The sequence below is a fragment of the Populus euphratica genome, unplaced genomic scaffold (assembly GCF_000495115.2).
Source record: "Populus euphratica unplaced genomic scaffold, PopEup_1.0 scaffold49.1, whole genome shotgun sequence".
Taxonomy (NCBI): domain Eukaryota; kingdom Viridiplantae; phylum Streptophyta; class Magnoliopsida; order Malpighiales; family Salicaceae; genus Populus; species Populus euphratica.
In genome coordinates this window covers 265,128-281,699 of record NW_011499875.1, presented here as the reverse complement: position 1 = coordinate 281,699, position 16,572 = coordinate 265,128, and the positions used below count along the sequence as shown (strand labels likewise).

At 33.7% G+C, this 16,572-nt stretch overlaps 1 protein-coding gene across 1 annotated transcript; it reads left to right on the top strand.

Annotated features, from left to right (window-relative positions):
* Window positions 1-3,654: 3,654 nt before the first annotated feature.
* On the top strand, window positions 3,655-16,228 carry CSTF77 (Tetratricopeptide repeat (TPR)-like superfamily protein). The gene is made up of 23 exons (XM_011029683.1): window positions 3,655-3,910; window positions 3,975-4,055; window positions 4,157-4,219; window positions 4,431-4,540; window positions 4,650-4,750; window positions 5,278-5,339; window positions 5,493-5,633; window positions 5,763-5,891; window positions 6,523-6,569; window positions 7,864-7,927; window positions 8,752-8,872; window positions 9,060-9,118; window positions 9,203-9,271; window positions 10,144-10,284; window positions 10,417-10,481; window positions 11,104-11,200; window positions 11,534-11,593; window positions 12,652-12,804; window positions 13,516-13,582; window positions 13,667-13,768; window positions 14,678-14,836; window positions 15,267-15,479; window positions 15,828-16,228. The coding sequence occupies exons 1-23, from the start codon at window positions 3,872-3,874 to the stop codon at window positions 15,989-15,991; spliced, it is 2,307 nt and encodes a 768-aa protein (XP_011027985.1). The 5' UTR covers window positions 3,655-3,871; the 3' UTR covers window positions 15,992-16,228.
* Window positions 16,229-16,572: the final 344 nt, after the last annotated feature.

Below are 16,572 nucleotides of genomic sequence, written 5' to 3'. Positions count from 1 at the left end.
AAAAAATTCTCTTATATAATACAGATATATAAAATATATGATGTGAATGCAAAATTTATTAGGAGCTCCATCAACTTTAATATAATAATATTAGAGGAAAAAATTAAAAAATTTCAAATTTTTTTCAAAGAATTTTTGAAACATAAAAACAAATATGCCTTAATAAGAAAATTCAACACAACCTTAAATGAAAAAAAAATATGATCACCCAACTTTTAAACAACACAAAAAAAAACTTTATTAATTTATTTTTTCTTTATTGCATGGAAAAAAATTATATAAGAAAAAAGAAAAAAATTAAAAAATAATTATTGATGGGTCCTGTTGGGAATAGGACCCAACACTAATGGGTCCTGTCAGGGATATGACCAACGATGAAGGGTGCTGCTTGGATATTGAAAAATTAAAAATAGCTTGGTGTTGTTGCCAAGCGCACTAACTGGCTATAACGCCATGCTCTGTTGTCGAGTTGCTGTTAGGCTTGCTAGTCTAGCCCTAGAATCCTCGCTTAAAATCGAACACTAGGTGTTTGCAGCCTAGATCGTACAGCCTCATCAAAATTTAAACTGATAATTTTCTTCCTAATCAAAAAGACAACCCCCATCTCTGCAGTATTTGCAACTCTATCTAACAAGAACAACTCTGTCATTACTCCTCCCTAATAAAAAACAAACCTAAACAGTGCAGTACATAGTGAAAGTATTTTTAATCTACAATAACTCACGTTATAGTACTGAATAATGCAATTTATAATAAAAACACTCACAGTCTATAATAACTCAATTTATAGTAAAATATTGATTCCTTTTAATTATAATTAATATACATATATATACATATATTTATGTATATATGTATTTATGTATACGTGAGTGATAAGTTTATCTACGTTACATGAAATTATCTCCTACCAATAAAAATCCAGGAGCGGCAAATAAAAAGGAAGTTTGTGTTCCTTCACTTGATCAGAATACTAATCAGTGTTTTAATAGAAATTTTTCAAGATATTTTTTATTTAAAAATATATTAAAATAATTTTTTATTATTTAAAATTTATTTTTAATATTAACACATTAAAAATAATAATAAAAATACAAGTTTCATAAAATATAAGTTTAACCACAGTCTGCAAGCACTGTATCTAGAGAATATTGAAATATTTACACTGTATTTAAGAGACAATTCTTATAGTGTCTTTTTTTCATCTTGAAGAAATACAGTTGATAGCAAGTAAGACACCCAAACTAATCCCTTATCTTTGTTGTCCCATCCAAAAAAGGGGTGAATACTGGGTCCAATTCATGCATTACAAGAACATACACTTTTCTAAAGTTGAGCTGATTGGTTTATCACTGAGCTGTTAAAAATATATCTATTAATTTTATTTTATTTTTATATTAACTATAAGTAAAACTGTTCTGTTTTACTATAACATGGAATATTATTTGCTATAAATAAATTTAGTGTGAATTACACTATTCTGCATTATAGTGCTGATACTATAAACTATGAATGCTTTTCATTGTAAATTCTATTGTTAATACGAATATGTAAAAAGGCTGCAGCTTGCAGGATTTAAGTGTCAGGTTAAAGGGGCGTTGGGTACACCCCTATGCACGCATGGTTATTAGGCTACCTGCTTGGGGGTTGGGCACATCCCAGCACACATGTGGCACTTGGGCTGTGCTGGGCAAGCCATGATCGCGTCCTATTGGGGACAAGTGGTGGTTGGGTCATGACTCCAGACTCAAAGGAAATGATTCAGGTGTCAGAACCCATAATCAATGAGTCTAGCATAAGGACCCAATCTTGTTGGGTCCTTTATTAAGACTCAATATTCATGTGTTTTAGGATTATAAATATTATTATTTTTATTATAATTAATATTATTAATAAAATAATAAATAAATTGTAAAGAAAATATTATTATTTATATTCTAAAATTTTATGGTATTTTTTATAAAAATAAAAAATGAGCCTGCGGTGTATTATTAAAAAATTCAACAATTCTAAGTATTAATATAAAAAATATTATAATTTACGTTGTTAATATTATTATTTTTTAAAAAAATATAAAGTATTCATCTCAAAGATATTATTATTTTTGTTATAATATTATTATTTTTATAACAATTCAAAGTTTTAATATAAAAATATTATTATTTGTGTTCTAGATATTCTAATTAAAAATAGTATTATTTATGTTATGAATATTATTATTTTACTATAATCAAAAGTTTAAATATTAAAAATATTATTTTTTTATAATAATCAATATTATAAATAAAATAATTACTAAATTAAAAAAAATTATTCTTAATATTTCAAACAACCAAATATTTGATTTGAAAAGTAAAATTAAAAATTACTATCAGTATTATTATTATTATCATTAAAAAATTTAAAGAATTGTTATTAATATCAAAGAAAAACCACACAGGGACATGTGGCTCTTGGGCTCCTGGCTGGGGGTCAGACATACCCTTTACACACACGTGACATTTGAGCTATGCCTTTGTGCTAAGTACATCCTACGGCACACATGGGGCTTGGAATCTTGCTTTAATTGTTGTCACACCTCTGCGCACACGTTGCATTGAGCTCTTGCCTCAGTGCTGGGCACATACCTTAAGCACAGGTAGTGCTTGGCGTGCTGCCTTAATGTTGAGGACTTCCCCGTGCACACGTGGTGCTTGACCTCCTGTCTCTGTACTAAACACACATCTGTGCACATGTGGCCTTTATATTGTCTACCCGAGAGTTGGACATACATTGGGACACACGTGGTGTTTGGACATGCCAAAACCTAACTATTTTTGGGCGCTGCATGCTACAGAGCTTAAAATAGTCTTGGGTCATTGGCTGTGCAAAGTCTAAAATAGATTTGGGCCATAATCAGGACCTGATTTTTTATGAAAATAAAAAGTGAGCCCTGAGCGTAGCGCGGGCCACTGATTAGTAATTATTTTATTTAAAACCATGTCTTATATATATATATATATATTTAGGTTATTTTTTTAGATTGTTTGTTTTTATGTTTTGAAAATAATTTTTAAAAATAATTAAAAAAAATTTTTTCTTTATTTTTTCTTTATCGTTTTAATATTTTAATGTTAAAAATAAATTTAAAAAATAATAAAATATTATTTTAATATATTTATAAATAAAAATTATTTTAAAAAATAACATCACAACAACAAACATGCTATTAACCATGGAAATATAGTTCAAGTTTCATCTGGATTTTTGGAGAATCAATACATGGTTTGTGCAATGCCACTCGACCGGACACTGACAAGCCTATATTTCTGGTTCTTATATTATATTTTTCCTTGCAATTAATTGGGTCCTGGGCATAGATATCAGCTATAGTTACTAAACCACCATGTATATACAACAGTTTTTTGTCCTTCAAGTTTACGTTGATCAGCAGTTTTGTTTTTCTTTATAGAAACATAAAATAAATTCCCAAAAAATCTAGTGGATTTCGAAAACTTTGAGAGGCCGAAAATTATAAATGAACATAAGAGGATTAAATTAATTTATAATAGTTTTAGTATATTTTTCCATTTAATAACGGGCCCAATCCATCACAACAAAAAGCCCATGACCCACCCAACTTAACCATGGGCTTAAAATTTTTTAAACCGAAATCATAAGGATCAAGGAAAGACGAAAGAGAGGCGATTGCATTGCTCTTGTGCTCCGACGAATTCTCTCACATGTCTGTATGTATCATGACCGAGAGAGAAAAAACGCGATTCACTTAAACCTGCCCCTAAATCAACCCACTCCTGCTGAGAACTCACCTCCGGTGAATTTTGCGGCGAAAATCTGAATCTTTAGTTAAATTCTTTCTGAAAAAGTAACAATGGCATCTGTCGATAGTGGAGCTCAATCTGAAACAAAGGTAAATTGATTTTTCTGTGCTGCTTTTTCCGATTCTTGTTGAACTGGATTGCTGTTTTTGATAGGATCAAGCAGCAACAAGTACTACTGCCGCGACTGATCCATACAATGTCGAAGCTGCAGAAATATTAGCTAGCAGCGCACAGGTTTGCGTTTCAAGGATTTAATTTCTCTTCTGCTGAAATATATTAATTTGCTTCATCCATCTATTATTTGATTGTCTGTTGTTTGGTCATTGTACTTGTAGCATATGCCTATTGCCCAAGCTGCTCCGATATATGAGCAAATCCTTTCACTGTTTCCCACTGCTGTGAGTTTTTATTTCTTCTTAACTTTCTTTTCTTTTGGTCTCTACTTTTATATTTTCGATTTCTTATAACAAGTTTCAAATTGTCCATGGTTTTGAACTTGGCGCTTGAAAGAAGAATTATCATGTGTTTTCTGTTGTCAAATGGGTTATGGATATCGTTTTAGAACATATCTTGATGTATGTTTTGAGGTTACTTCACTTTCTGTTTTAGTCAAAATTTTGGAAACAATATGCGGAGGCACATATGGCTGTGAATAATGATGATGCTGTAAAACAGATATTTAGCCGGTGTTTATTGAATTGTCTTCATGTTCCTCTTTGGTATGTGTTTCTCTTTTATACTCATATCTCTCTTTTGTAGAACATCTTCACTTTATTTTACATGGAACTCAGTGGAGTATGGACTTGAAAATCTTTTGTCGTTTTGTAGGCGATGCTACATTCGATTCATCAGAAAGGTCAATGAGAAGAAGGGTGCAGACGGCCAGGATGAAATAAGAAAAGCTTTTGACTTCATGCTTGGTTATGTTGGTGTGTTATCTCCCTTGATTAGTTTACTAGTTCAGCTGATTGTGTTTTTGCCATATTTATATGTACATGCTCATATAAATTTAACCAAAATGCAATAAATTCTGCACATGCTATGCATATAATTTTTAGTGCTTTGAGCTTCAGAGCCATTCTTTTCTCTCTCACTTCTGCCATGTTTTGATGCCTGATCATTGACTCTCCTGGATTGGCTGTTTTCCTTAAAATAGAACCTTGGGTTATTGGTTGGCCTGGCTTAAATTATAGTGTTTTGAGCTCCACAATTAACTAAAGCAAGTGTTGTTGCATGCGCAATGACTGACTGCCTGTGCATGGAGTACATGCTATCTGCCTATACATGCACAAGGCAATGATGGTATTTCAAAACACACAATCAACTAGGTTATTGAATGTACATGTATATGTGGATACATGTTAATGGGTTTGATAAGGGTAGCAAATTTTAATTGTGTAATTATAGTAAATGGGATTGATCTAATGATGTTCACTTCTGATGCGCGTGTTACCAGGGGCAGACATGGCATCTGGGCCCGTATGGATGGAATACATTACCTTTCTGAAGTCACTACCAGTTTGTTGAATTTCTTATCTATATTTTCCGCTTTTCATTTTCAGATTCAAAGCGATGATTGTTATGAGATGGTTATTCTGTTCAACACACTCACACACACACACACACACATTTTTTCTATCATTATTTGTTCTTATAGTGTCTTACATGCAGGCTCAAAATGCACAGGAAGAGTCAATACGGATGACCGCTATACGTAAAACATACCAGAAAGCTATTATCACACCTACCCATCATGTTGAACAACTCTGGAGAGAATATGAACATTTTGAAAATTCTGTCAGCCGGCAATTGGTAATGTTTAGCTATGGCTTTCATTTGTGATCTAAGACATATACTTGTTAAATGTAAATGAATTTATACCTTTTCACACATGCGTGTGCAGTTTAGATGCTTGCTATCTTATGACATTTTATTAACCAGGCCAAAGGACTCTTATCTGAATATCAACCAAAATATAACAGTGCCAGGGCTGTCTATAGGGAGCAGAAGAAATATGTTGATGAAATTGATTATAATATGCTAGCTGTACCACCAACTGGATCTTTCAAGGTAATTTCCCACTTGCTTTTGGTTTTTCAGTAATTATTGTTCCCCAAATGCATACAGAAGTACTTGGGTTTCCAAATTTTTGTTGTCTAAACACTCAAATGGGTGTCCATATCTGATGTGGCATGTAAATGAGCAAGATCACTAGAAGCCATCAAATTAATTGTTTTATACTCTGCTTTAATAGTTTTTACTTTTAGCCCTGCCTCTCATCATATCATCTCTGACTTGTCTGCAAGCGTGGGCTATATAAGAATCCGTATGAGAATTGGCCATAAGATCCAAAGATTGATGCATGCCTGCTCCCTGTCTTAAGCACTTTGTTTGGCATCTAACCAGTGTAGGAGTTAGGGGAATGTTTTCTAAACTGGATGAGTTTGGAATCATTTTAAAATTTAGAAAAGTCCTATGCTCGGTTTACTAAAGTAGGAGGCTTGCCACCGTATCAGGTTGTTTTGAAGAAACAACATATGACTAGAGTTTCTGGGCTGTGACATATGTAATACCTGCTTGTTAGTATGCTTTTATAAAGTTCTTGAACAGATAAATAAATAAATAAATAAAAGTTCTTATCTGCATGCACATCACTTAGTTTTATCTTTTGGGCAATCTGTAATACAAATGCATGTCACAGGAAGAACAACAATGGATGGCTTGGAAGAGATTTTTGACGTTTGAGAAGTAAGAGGCATGACTCTTTTATTTTTTTACAATAACATGAACAAATCGATGAACTACACATGTAGCATGGGGAAAATTAAAGTGTGTTTAAAGTAGATAAAATTACCTATTAGCTTTTGGTCCTCATATTATCTAATTTTTGAATGAATAGAAGCATGAGCATGCTTGCACTAAAATATCCTATTCTGTTTATGAGACTTGGAAAATAAGTTTTCCTTGCCTCATTTTAATATGAAAAGCTGGTGTAGGGTTGGAGTAGGTAAACAATATAATACAACAATCAAAGCAGTGGGATGGCTAAAACTTGAATAAAGTTGAAGGAATTTGAAAGGATGTTGAGATTTATGGTTTGTTGAAAAATCTCTTAAGTTTGGATTTATTGATAAGAAGCAAAAGATTGTAGCCTATTTATACTAATGTAAAGCCCTGTCCCAACTCTTGTAGGAAAAGGATTCACTAGTCTTGGTTGCCAATTTATACAAACTTAATCTGCAAGAAAATATTTTAAAAGATTGCATGCTACTCACATGACTCCTAACTAATTAATTAAATATAATTCCAGAAACAAAATAAATAAGATGAAGCTTTTGTGTCACAACTTTAACACAAATATTAGATGATAGGGGCTTCAGCGGGTATGGCCTTCAAATCATCGACAAATCATTGGTGCTAATGTTTTTGGAACCACACTCCAACTGAAAGCTTAACCTTGGGCGACCCCTTGGTTTTCCAAATATATACATCTAATAGGAAATGCAAAATATTTAGGTCCTAGTGAGATAAGTAAAACTGGTTTTGCAGAAGAATCTATAGAGCCTTCTAAAATCTGAAGTCCATACCCCACTATCAGGTGTGGAGGAAAAAGGAATCAAGAATCTGAAGAGAAGTGAAGTGAAGTGAGGAGATCCAGAATCCATCTTTCATTTGAATTCTTGGAAAAAATGATGTCCCTAGACATATTACCCCTCTCTCTCCGGAATAGAGAGAAATGGGTATTATGCAAATAAAAGAGAGATTAGCTTAACATAAATCTCATTAACTTACAAGTTTCTTGAGTTTGAAAATTTGATCAACTTCTTATTTCCTTTGTCCATGCCATAAAAGGAATATCCAATGACAATTGACTTATAGAATGAGGTGATTCATGTTTATGGGAACTTGTTAAGGTTACATGTCGCAGTCATCACCAACGCATCTTTCATTTTCATTAATTGGATGTTAATATTAAGCTATAAGTTTAGATGAGATTTTGTTTTGAGCATTTTTAATTAATTTCATATATCTGACTTGTCAGAGGAAACCCCCAAAGGATAGACAGCGTGTCCTCCAACAAACGAATTATATTCTCCTATGAGCAGGTAATCTGAGACCAGTTGTTTGTCTTTCCATTTCTGCTTCCCTCTTTCCTTGCCTAGTTCTTTATTCAAGCTAAATTTATTCCATATGCATACTTTATTGGAATTACTTCCCTCTTCTCCTTAGTTTTTTGTCAGTTGTCACTTAAATTAATGGGATCTTTGTGCTAACCTTTTTTTTTTTTTTAATCATTGTAACCATCTTATTAAAGGTAATATAAAAACTAAACTCAAAAAAGAAAAAGGAAAGGAAAAGGTCAATACAAAACTTGTTAGAACATCAGCTATGTAGCATGAGCAAGCAGTACTGAAAAAGGAAGGAAAGAAATGGAAAGGAAAGGAAAAGAGACTAAAAAGAATATCTTTACAAAAGAAAGAATATATGTCTGTGATACATTCCATTTATCACATATTGCAGTTGGAGATTAAAAGTTTCTATTTTTTTTTTTGGAATTATTCTGGAGCTTAAGAAAGCCTCTGAACAACCATGTTGCTGCAAAGAATCGGATACTACTGGCATAATTTTGGCTTTCCTGTTAGAATGAGATGCAGTGATGGCTAATCATTTGAGCATACTGTCTTAATTGTTTAGTACTATGTAGCGATGATTTTTATGTTATCTTTCAGACAGTACAATGTCTTTTCTTTAACTTCCATTCACATTTTATTTGATCACAATCAAATAATTTGTCTGAATTATCATGCTTGCTACAGAGTTAATTCATATCCTAGTTTTAAGGCCATTGACTTTTGTTGGAACATGGGTTTTGGTTCTTTATCCTTACATTTCAACGATGAATTGCTCATTGCACTGTGTTGGTTTCCAGTGTCTGATGTATTTGTATCATTATCAAGATATATGGTATGACTATGCTACCTGGCATGCAAAAAGTGGCTCTATAGATTCTGCAATCAAAGTGTTTCAGAGGGCTTTGAAGGCTCTTCCAGGTTTTCTTTCTTCTTTTACTAAATAAAGTATTTGAAATTCCAAGTAATCTTCATATTACCATATTCTTTATCATTTATGCTATACTTGGAGTCTAAATAGGCATATAGTTCAATTATTTCCTGTTGTCTGTCTTTGACTGGACTGAAGCATCTCTCCCTGTTATGTATTTTTAATTCTTGTAACCAGATTCAGATACGCTGAAGTATGCTTATGCTGAGTTGGAGGAATCTCGTGGAGCAATCCAGGTATGAAAATTCTTCTTCTTCTTCTTCTACTTTCAAGTGATTTTTTATCCTTGATTTTTTAAGCATGCTTCTGCTTTCATGCAGCCTGCAAGGAAAATCTACGAAAGCCTCTTGGGAGATGGTGTTAATGCAACAGCACTAGCTCATATACAGGTAAGGAACTCTCAGGCTCTGCTGTTGATTTCTGTCTTTTGAATGTATTGTGTTTGCGATAGCATTTTGGAGACCTAATGAATATTGATGTCCAAACATGAGCATAGGGATAGCATAACTTTTTTGGAAGATTTAAACTTTATATTTTAGATGGCTAGTGGTGTGGATGAATTACTGATGGTGGAGGCTACTTGTAGTGGTTGTGTATGAAGAAATTGTGGCAGTGTTGAATTTTCAAATAAATTTGATTTCTCTATTGATCTACTTATGTTGAAAATCCAGACAATAAGAAAGGGTTCACATAAGCATAAATGAGATAAGATGTTGAGGTGCAGTGTAGTGGAAATGACCAGCAGGCAGGGTTGTGGCTTTTGATGATGTTAAGAATTGGCTTGTCAGGCAGCTTGCAAATGTGGTTGATGGCACTTCCATCTAGCCAAGCCATGCCTGTCTTTGAGTTCACAGGCAGTGAAGTTAGAGTATTCTGAAATAACAAAGCTCTATTTTGTTTTTGCATCACAAGATTTCCCCATTTACCATACAAGCATGAGCAAAATTGTAAAACCACATCGTGTTATAAAGTTAATTAACTTGTCAAACTGGTGACAGGCTAGGTTCCCATAAGTTTCAAAAAGATTAAGTTCCTTGCATTCTTAGTAAAACTACTGTAATCATGTTTTTTATTTTTATTTCTTTATTTGGTTGGTTGGTTTGTCTTTTTGCTTAATTTGTGGTTTCAAAAGAAAATTCTGATTCCATGCATATCCTAAACTTATAATTGGGTCATTGTGTTAATAAAATACTTTATGGCTCATGCAGTCGTGCTACTCTGAATGATTTATTGATTGTTTATATGGTGTTTCATGCTGCAGTTTATTCGCTTTCTAAGAAGGAATGAAGGAGTGGAAGCAGCTCGCAAGTACTTCTTAGATGCTCGGAAATCCCCAGACTGCTCTTATCATGTTTATGTTGCTTATGCTTTGATAGCATTTTGTCTGGACAAGGATTCAAAGGTATTTCTCTTGGCAAGAAAGGAAAAGGAAAAAATGGAACTACATTGATTGGCAACGAGCAGCATCTGTTAATTTATGCCAACCAAGGAAGATTATCTAAATTGATGATTCTCATGCTGTATATTCTTGCAGATCGCACACAATATTTTTGAAGCAGGATTGAAACACTTCATGCATGAACCAGTGTACATTCTGGAGTGAGTTCTGCTGTTCTTTTAATCTGAGTTCTGGCATATATTTGGTAATCCATCAGTGAGTTTTTTATACACACACAGACCTATGTTGAGACCTGCATGGTAGGAAATCTAGTGACATGTATAATATGTGGTATGGAAATTCATGGAATCTTGTCCAATGGGAAACAGTTTGCCATTAATGGCAAGAAACTCTTGCTTTCATCATCTTTTGTTTTCATTTACATACAAATTCATCACTGTAGAAATACCATTTTATGCAATAATACTTGTTAGTTTGGACCAGCAATTTTTTTTACTGCTATCTGCGAATGGTAGTGTGGCTTACCATTGATAAGGATGCTTGCTGATGGCCATGGGCGTATCGCTATTGAAACATTTGCTTCTGAAATTGCTACTTATGTGGGATACCATACTTGTGACTTTTGATATTTATGGTTGTTACTAAGACGCAGATGTAGGAAATTGTGATATCAGCCTGGTGACCTGAACAAAGTTGGATGGTGCATCTTTATGTTCTGTTATGAAAAAAGCCTGAAATACTAGCACTAAGATAGATGTTCATGATTGTTTTATCTGCTAATATGGTTCCTCCAAATGCCAAAATTTCCCCTGAATGTTGCAGATATGCAGATTTCTTGTCCCGTTTGAATGATGAGAGAAACATTCGAGCTTTATTTGAGCGTGCATTAAGCTCGCTACCACCCGAGGAATCTGTTGAGGTTTTCACTCTCATTTATACAACATTGTATAAGCATGATAGATCATTCTGTCATAGATTAAGCTCTTTCTTTTTTCTCTTTTTGAGGCTGTTATAGGGTGACTTTTTGACTCTGAGTCACATTTAAAAAATTATTTTTCACAAATTAACTTGTGTGAACAAGAAGTTAAAGGTATTGTTTGGAAAAAATGTGAACGTTTGCTAGAGGCATGGCTTGGATTTTGTTGCCTTTTGACCATTCAAAAGTTTTAGTACGATCTTGGCTTGATATTTTATTTTTCAAACTGCATTTTAGTACCTTAAATGTATTGTATTCTCATAAATGCTTCTACAGGTCTGGAAACGATATATCCAGTTTGAGCAAACATATGGTGATCTTGCTAGCTTGTTGAAGGTAATATTTTGTTTTTGGTTTACATTTTAACAAATGGAACTGTTACTATTAATTCTTCTGACAGTATGTGCCCTGATGAATATGGTTTCACAAAATGATCAATGATAAATCAGAACAGCTAATGTCGAGCCTTCTTTTTGGTCAGAGTTGTTCTTTTTATCTATAATTCTCCAATTATCTAAAAATAGAAAGATGTCTCTTTGAAACCTTCAAATTATTTTCCCTGCAATATCCTACACACTACATTCCTAATTCCTACCATGCACATGCCATCCAAGCTACATATAATCCCAAAATTCCTCACTCTCCCCTCCATCTAGCGTTTGTACATCCTCTTCTCCATTTCATATTTCTCATTCCTTCTATCTACCTGTTCTTACCAATGGAGGGGTTTCATGAATGATGACATTTATTCTGCAGGATTCCATGCATGGTCTCATTCAAATAACATTTTTAATCTCTCTGGTAATTGCTTATGTGATTATAATGCCTATGAAATTTCAAACACATACGAAGCATTAATTCACACCAGTGCAACAGAATCCTTCTAGCTTCTCTAGCATCATTTTGTACACCAATGCGCACAAATGCATGTTGTCCAACTAGTTAAATATGGACCAGACAACTCTATGTGAGCTAGAATAACTTGATGTTTACCCTATGTTGTTGAGAGGCATGACCATTCCTTCTAATCTGAGTGGCCTAGTTGATAGATGAATGTTACTAGAATTCTTCTTGCTCTTTTCTCTTTTTGATGATTTGAGCCATTCCATCCTATTGAGTTTTTTGGCGAGGAGAAATTATTAATGAATAAGATTCGAAGGGAATTGACATAATGTGGGAGCGATGAGTGTCAGAGCACACCTTTCCACCAAACCACACGGGAATGAGAATCTGAACTCCAAACAGTAGCAAATGTGAAAATAACTTGGCTACTCACCAGCAATATGATTCTCACTCAAATGATGTGGAATCTTTTTTAGATATTTTTCATGCTTCAAAAAATTTGATTTTTCCTTGACAAGCTTTCAGTCCTCACTATTAGTAGATTAGTATAGGTCGAGCAAAGAAGAAAAGAAGCTCTTTCGAGGACAGTTGAAGATGGAGCATCAGCATTAGAGAGTTCATTGCAGGATGTTGTGTCACGGTATAGTTTCATGGATCTTTGGCCATGCTCCTCTAAGGATTTGGATCACTTAGCTCGGCAAGAGGTACCAATTGAATGTTTTTGTTATTTGCGATGCTGAATATTGCGATGGAAAATGACCATTGCTTGTCCTCAAACATATTAAATCTGCAGTGGTAGAAGACAATTTCAGATTGTTTTCTGTTGAAGCTTTCGCAATGTATTCACATTTAAGTTTCCAAATAATAATTGGGAGGGGAACTTTTGAGGCCTTTAAACAAATCATAACTAGAAAACCCTAAACAAATATTTGAATTCTCAGAGAGCTGGATGTCTGACATTATTCATTAGAAATTCCAGCTGATAGGTCCTCTACAAGATTGTCATATACAAATACTGGTCCTGGTCTCATTCAGATAACGAAGAAAGCAACATTGTTAACAGTAATGAAAAGAGGTTTTGTTAAGTAAATGCATGTACTGTTCCTTGGGACTATACATCAAAGTATTATTCCAGAGAAAAAAACCGTGTCCATGTTCCTATATCATATCTTACTTTCTGAGGACAGCACACATTGCATGCCACTGATATTAAATGATAGGAGAATTACTAAATGTTGTTAAATTATTCTTTTATTTCCTTTTTTTTTTTGTTTATAGGATATACATGCTTTTTTTAATTAGGAAATTGCAATTTAAATTGTGTTGAAACATTATAAACTTTATGCTAGTGCCTTCCAAGATACAATTCTCTATGTTTGTATTGCTGGTTCTGAAACTTTTCTTTGATTCTTCAGTGGCTAGCTAAAAATATTAATAAGAAAGCAGAGAAGTCTGCTGTTTCTAATGGACCTGCAAATTTAGGTACTAATTTCATTTGTCTGTTGGCATAGTTACTCCTTTTTCTGTCCTTTTCCACTGGGTTAATTTTGCTTTATATTTATACAGATAAGATTCCTGCTGGTCTGGCAAGTAATTCAAATGCATCTGGTAAAGTAATTTATCAAGATACCTCGCAAATGGTAATTTATGACCCAAGGCAAAAGCTAGGTATACAACATTTTTTTCATGGTTTGTACTTTTGTGTTGTTTGTTTGTTGCAAGTCATATATTTATACACTATTGTCAAATCCCAAGGAGCTCTGGCTCTGTAATATACAATAAAAAATCTGGAATAGGCATAGAAGTTAATATTGAACTGCTACAATTGCTTGAACAAAATTTTCCTGCGTCCCCAAATTAACAGGACAGCAGATAAGATGTCTGTTAAGGTCACTTGAGCCTTTTAGGCGGCTTAACAAAATAAATGATCATATCATTGTCTTTCATGCCAGGTCAGAGAAAATGGCTACCACTTGACAACCGCCTGGAATCAATACTTACAGAACTTGTCACATGTTTGATTATTCTTATGCATCATAAAAATATCTGAAAAGTTAAACTATAGGGAGAAAATGTTTGCTTCAGCAATGGTCCCAATTCTCAACAATTTGTTTATGGGGGAGTTGGGGCAGGGGCAGCAAACCTAGTACAGGGCCAACTTGTGTCATCTAATTGACTTGGTCATTCAAGGCTTCCTATTGGCTGAATTATTTAGACTATTAGGCATTGCATCAAACATTCAAACAAATTCAGATTCAAATCTTATACCAGTTGCAAACTTATGATCTACATTCCTTTTTCCTACATCTTGTCACCTGGCATCATTTTCTATCAAACTCTCCTGGCTACTCATCTGGCCATGCCATTGATCCGATAAGAACAGTTCAATCATGTAAAGAGTTGTTAAATCTGCCAGATAAATGAAATAAGAGATGGAATAGGTTTGAGATGTACAAGTTGATAATAGTAAGTGTAAGATGTCACTTTTAAAAATCAAACAACGAGATTTGCATGCATATTTAATCATGTATATTTGACTTTTGATTTTGGCATATACTAAGTGGTGTTCTTATGTAGAGGCTGGAATTCCACCTAGCACAACAGTGTCTGGGTTCAAGGCTGCTTCTAACCCATTGTCGAATTCTATTGGATTGGCACCCAATGTATTTGATGAGGTGCTGAAAGCAACACCACCTGCATTGATATCTTTTTTAGCAAACTTGCCCATAGTTGAAGGTAATCACTCAGACTTCAATACCATATATATCCTAGTAAAAATTTCAATTTCCAAGATTTTTGCATTAAAAATTTCAGTTAAAACTGCTTGCATTCTTGTTGATATGATACGCGAGCAGTTGTGAATATCACTACTGTTTTTTTTAAATTGGGAAATCTGATCCTTCCATATGGGAATAACTAGGAAGCTTGTGAGCAAACATTTCTTGCTTATTTTGCTTGGTGGTTGCTCTATACTACAGATTTATAGCTCCTTGAATTTTACTTAGGTTTCAACATCCAAGTTTTATTTGATTGCAATTTACATTTGTGCCATACAGATTTGTACTTTACATGGTCAATTTGGAGAGTCCAAATCTCCAGCTACTGCTGCTGCTGATATCTATTTGCTATACATGGTTATTAATGTTTTTTTCTTGAATGTTTCTAGGTCCTGCACCAAATGTAGATATTGTATTATCAATTTGTTTGCAGAGTGACGTACCTGTTGGGAAAACAGGAAAATCAGGGACAACCCAAACTCCAATGCTTTCTGGTCCTGCAACAAGTGATCTTTCTGGTTCAAGCAGATCACGTCCTGTCCCGAGCGGTTCATCTTTCAAAACACGGGATAGACAATCTGGGAAACGGAAGGACCGAGACAGTACGTTTATGTTTTTTCATTCACACTTCCTTGAAACTATGCTTATTGCCTTCTCATTAGTTGTGGTTACTTACTGTATGTGCCTGCCTGTCACTGTGTCACATGCCATTAAAGATATACTTCTCGCACCACACAAGTTTTCTCCTTTTCATGTATTGAAGCAAATGAAATTTTACAACTTTATATTTGAATAGCAATTTGGCTTTGACCATTGATTCAGGTGTTGCTTGCTATCTATCAGAGTTTAGATTTTAAAAGTCCATCCAAGCTTTGCACCTGCGAATTTAAAAAATCTTGTTTGAACTTCATCATTGCTTTTGTATCTCATAATGGATGCCGTGACTGTAGGGCAAGAAGAAGATGAAACGGCTACCGTCCAAAGCCAACCATTACCTAGAGATGTTTTCAGGATACGGCTGATTCAAAAATCGCGAGCTGCTACCACTTCACAGACAGGGTCAGTATCATACGGAAGTGCTCTTTCAGGAGATCTGTCTGGTAGTACCACCTGATCACCATTCGGCATAAATGAATTGTCAGTGCGAGTAGATCTGTTCAGAACATATTTACATAGATGTATTTTGAACTCAATAATTAAGCAGTTCAAATTATTACGACCACACGCTACAGGGTAAGTTAGGATTTATAGTCTCCAGAAGGTGTTATGGAGCCGTTCTCAAAAACCTTTATTTAATTGTGGTGATTTTAAAAAAATTATTTTAAAGAATTTTGGATGATTCAAATTCTAGGTAAAAAATATATTTTTCTCTGTCAAAATTCTTTCTTTCTATTTATGCAATTCGTTTCTCTCTTTTTTTTACCAAGCCGTGACTTTTTTATTTTTTATCAACATGATTTTTTAAATAAAAGGCTTACATAAGAGTTAAAGTGATTTAAATTTAGGAGAAAAAATGTATTTCTTTAGTCAAAATGTCTTATGATATTTGAACTAATTTTTAGCAAATTTCTTGATTGTCTTTATGCGATGATATAAAAAAATAAGTGTAATTAATTTGAGAAAATAATATAAGAAGTTGATATTAAAAAATATTTTATTTTCATATATTTTATAAAAGATATTGTGCATATTAAT

Excerpts from the sequence above, each read along its gene's own strand:
- CSTF77 (XM_011029683.1), top strand. The coding sequence starts at position 3,872 with ATGGCATCTGTCGATAGTGGAGCTCAATCTGAAACAAAG. Across the intron at positions 13,769-14,677 it reads TGACCCAAGGCAAAAGCTAG|AGGCTGGAATTCCACCTAGC; the intron begins GTATACAACATT and ends GTTCTTATGTAG. Across the intron at positions 15,480-15,827 it reads GAAACGGAAGGACCGAGACA|GGCAAGAAGAAGATGAAACG; the intron begins GTACGTTTATGT and ends CCGTGACTGTAG.